Raw genomic sequence first — 3,941 nt, forward strand, 5'->3', positions numbered from 1 at the left:
CTAAAGTAGTAGATCCACATGAACTTGTCAATGATTATGAACGAGTCATTATCTTTCATGTTAAATTTTATATTGTTCTCTGCTCCAATTAGTTTTATTTTCTAAATCTTTCTCTATTTGATTTGTCCAATCTAGCAGAGTCGTCTTCTGTGTTAAAAATAGTGGAACATTCTGAAATAGTAAATCCACATGAACTTGTCAATGATCACGAACAAGCCATTATCTTTCATATTAAATTTTGTATTATTCTCTGCTTCAATTAGTTTTATTTTCTAAATTTTCCTCTATTTAATTTGTCCAATCTAGCATAGTCATCTTATGTGCTAAAAATAGTGAAGCATTCTGAAGCTAATATGCTTCCATTAATTCCTATTTTGGAATTGGAATTGATGAATAGTTATGTGAAAGATAAGACAAGTGTCCTCTATTTTGAACTTAATATTTCATGTCAATAATTTGGATGCCGCCTCTTGTGAATTTTAAGACAAGTGTCCTCTATTTTGAACTTAATATTTCATGTCAATAATTTAGATGCCGCCTCTTGTGAATTTTTTCGCTTAAAAAATTTGTTATGAATGGTTTTTTGGACTGATTGGGACTTAGAAAGTCAAAATAGTCAATTAATATAATAGATATTGTGGATGTGTTTTGAACTTATTGGACCTCATTTATGTTTGTATTTTTTTTTTCTTTCAATGAAGTTGATGTTTAATTATCCAAACCAAACTAGTCCAGATAAGTTGATTTAAAATTCTTTAAAGCCATGTATTGGATTGAACCCATGTTATTCTAGAAATGCTGTAAAGTTTACCAAGAGAAGATCATAAAACAAAAAATAACCTAGTTTAAAAGGTCATGATCTAATAAAAAGATAATTTAAATAAGTCGTTAAAACCACAAAACTCATGAGCGCTTTGAGACAAGAAAATTGAAATTTTTAAAAAGTTTGATATTCGTTTTCATCCATTTAACCTAATCTGCACCAGTGGTCTAGTGGTAGAATAGTACCCTGCCACGGTACAGACCCGGGTTCGATTCCCGGCTGGTGCAATTATTTTTTCTTTCATTCACTGGAAATACCTAGTACATTCCTAATAATAATTTTACTCAAATCAAAAAGCAAATTCAATCAGCTTATATCAATAAATCAAATGTTTCCACTAACTTTCAAAGCTACTTTATTTTTTCTTTTATTTTAAATTTTACTTCATCAATTTGGTAGCTCAATTTGAACACCCAATTCTTTAACTTGAATCACATAATGCAAACTTGAACCCTCCGGGATTCCCAATGGAGGATCTACACATGAACAATTATCAACCGTATAAAGCTCCCATTCCTCAATTCCACATTTCTCCAAAGCAGAAACCAATCTCTTCTCCTCCACATCACTTGGGTATGCTCCATCTGGACTCACAAGTACTGCCCCAGTGTAAGATTGTCCTGCAACTCGAGCAGCTCCATTGTAATGAAACAAACCCCAACTAAGATCATCTGGTGCATCCACTATGGTCCAAAACTCATTAGACACAACCCCATTGTCCAACACACTGAAGTAAAATGTCCCAGGGACTTTTCCCCTTTTAACTCTATACCTTCTCCTCCTCCAAACCATTTCCCCCTCGAGAGTTTTCACCTGAAATACTGGCTCATACCAAAATGACCCTTTTGCCTTTCCCCGGTAAAAGAGCTGGTATTGACAGGGAAACTGATCATAAGCTGGGTTCTGCCCAGCCACTACACGCCAACTCCAATCCAAACCCCCCAGCCAGCCAACAAAAACATCCTCAGCAACTTCATGGCACAAGTCTTCCCCACGAAATTTCGTCATGGGGGGCACGTGAGGCCTTTCTGGGATCTTTGCATCTAATCCAAGACAATTGTGCTTCTGCAACACACACAGAGAAAATGCTTCTAATGTAGGACTTTCATATGAAGCAATGCACCGATAGTTACACACTTGATCCACAGGACTACAGTCATTCAAGCACTGCAAAGCTTTTCTGCAGTCAGGATCCAAGAGACAGTTTAGTATCTGACTCCCACAATTCTTCGCCATGCAACTGAGAGTAGAGAACCCCTTTGATCTCAGATTCCTTAGAATTGAGACTGGCCTTATATAAGCATTGATTATAACCAATATACAAAACCTTATATCATCGGAATTATGCCTTTCCCATGCCTCAGACACAGTCTTGACCACTTCTACTGTTTCATTAGTTGTCTTTGTTTGGCCCCAAAATTTACTCCCTTTACTTTGATTCTCTACGTAAGAACCTCCCAATTTATTCTCCAAACTGGGAGAAGATTCAAAGCAAATTATGTTTCTGATATTCCCGCTATTGCTTTGAATCCACTTCACTGGCTCTTGATTTTTCACACCCACAATCACCAAAATATCAGCACGATTCAATTCCCTTTTCAGATTTAGATAACTTTCACTATCTGATTGAGTCAAATCATCAGTAAACACTGCCATTTCATACTCTTCATCAACCCATTTCAGTCTCTTTGCCTGAAATTCAATTACCCAATTGTCAGCAGCAGACTGTACATTTGTACAAAATATATGACCAGACCAGACTTATACATAAATAAATAAATATAACCCTAACTTAACTTTAACCTTGAAGCAAAGATTTTACACTTAGAGCAATATTAAACAAAAAGCTGAAGAAACAGAGTTGTTTGAATGCAGTACTTACAGTATGGAGCATGACCTCCTCCCAGGGTGCGGATTTTAAAGGACTGAGGGTTCCATGGCCTACAAGGGAGACAATTCTGACCGGAGATTCAGATAGGTGGTCGGGGGTGGTGGTGGCACCGGAGTTGGACTCTAAAATGGCCTGAATGTGAGTAGGTCTGGAGGTTTGAAGAGCAGGAATTGGGAGAAGAGGAGAAGCAAGAGTTCTGAAATGGCTGAAAGGAAGAGAAAAAGCGGTGGCAGTGGCAGAAGTGGTGAAGCGTCGAGTGAGAAGGAAAGTGGAGCGAGTTTCCGGTTTGAAGAATGGCGGAGTTTCGAGAGACATCACTAATTTAGAAGTTGTCAGAATATATGAGAACCTCTCTGCTTCACCTGGAGATGAAATAAATAAATAAATAATATGCTTTATTAGTAAGAAACTCCATTTTGTCGAGCATATATTATAAAAATATTAATACGTGGAGGAATAAGCTCCGAGGAAACGAAACTATAGAGGTAGTTAGTAGCTGGAACTAGAAGTGTTTGGTGTTCTTCAAAATTACTGGGCTTGAATCGTTATAGTAAAATTACTCGGCAAAATTGCAATACAAGTTTTAAGCATATAATCAAATATTGAAGTAATTAATTAATAAAAAAATATATTCAAATTAAATAATTTATGCTAAATTAATACCCCTACCATTATCTTATAATTCTTTTTTACAAAATATAAAATTAAATAATATTTTTTAACGAGGATAATAATATTATCTAATAAAACAACAAAATCTCTTTTAAATTTAACTAAATAATCTTTAATTAATTTGGCTATCAGTTCTCGCCATTTTTTTTATATAAAAAAAATATCTCCTTTAAATTATCCTTTTAAACAATTATATACATGAGGATAATTTTTTTGTGGATTCAAACCTTCTGTTTAAAGTAGTGTCTTAATCTAGTATCCAATGTATTGCAAGTTAACACTTGTAATGCTCATTTAATACATATTTGACTTTTATAACAAAGTAAACATCAATTAATACAAAGATAAAAATATAATTAACAATAACATTAACCTTTATTTTTTTTAGTAAAATATTATTAACTTTTGTTGGTAGTTGGCACTTTCATATTCTTTTTTTAATATTACAACAATAAAATTATGCATCCAAATATTTTCTAAGATATTTTTTTTCTGTCTCTAATAAATTGGTTTTAATATGATAATTTTTTATTAATTACTTTTGTCATTATTTGT

At 33.9% G+C, this 3,941-nt stretch overlaps 1 protein-coding gene and 1 non-coding gene across 2 annotated transcripts; one reads left to right on the forward strand and one right to left on the reverse strand.

The window, feature by feature from the left end:
- The first annotated feature begins 979 nt into the window (after positions 1-979).
- On the forward strand, positions 980-1,050 carry TRNAG-GCC (transfer RNA glycine (anticodon GCC)). Its single transcript has one exon. It is a non-coding gene; the product is annotated as a tRNA-Gly (tRNA).
- Positions 1,051-1,114: 64 nt separating this feature from the next.
- On the reverse strand, positions 1,115-3,210 carry LOC133803673 (uncharacterized). Its single transcript, XM_062241792.1, has 2 exons — positions 2,706-3,210; positions 1,115-2,515 (listed from the first exon to the last, which is right to left on the reverse strand). Exons 1-2 carry the CDS (start codon positions 3,027-3,029, stop codon positions 1,211-1,213), a joined length of 1,629 nt encoding a protein of 542 aa, XP_062097776.1. The 5' UTR covers positions 3,030-3,210; the 3' UTR covers positions 1,115-1,210.
- Between the last annotated feature and the right edge of the window lie 731 nt (positions 3,211-3,941).

The sequence above is a fragment of the Humulus lupulus genome, chromosome 1 (genome assembly GCF_963169125.1).
Source record: "Humulus lupulus chromosome 1, drHumLupu1.1, whole genome shotgun sequence".
Taxonomy (NCBI): domain Eukaryota; kingdom Viridiplantae; phylum Streptophyta; class Magnoliopsida; order Rosales; family Cannabaceae; genus Humulus; species Humulus lupulus.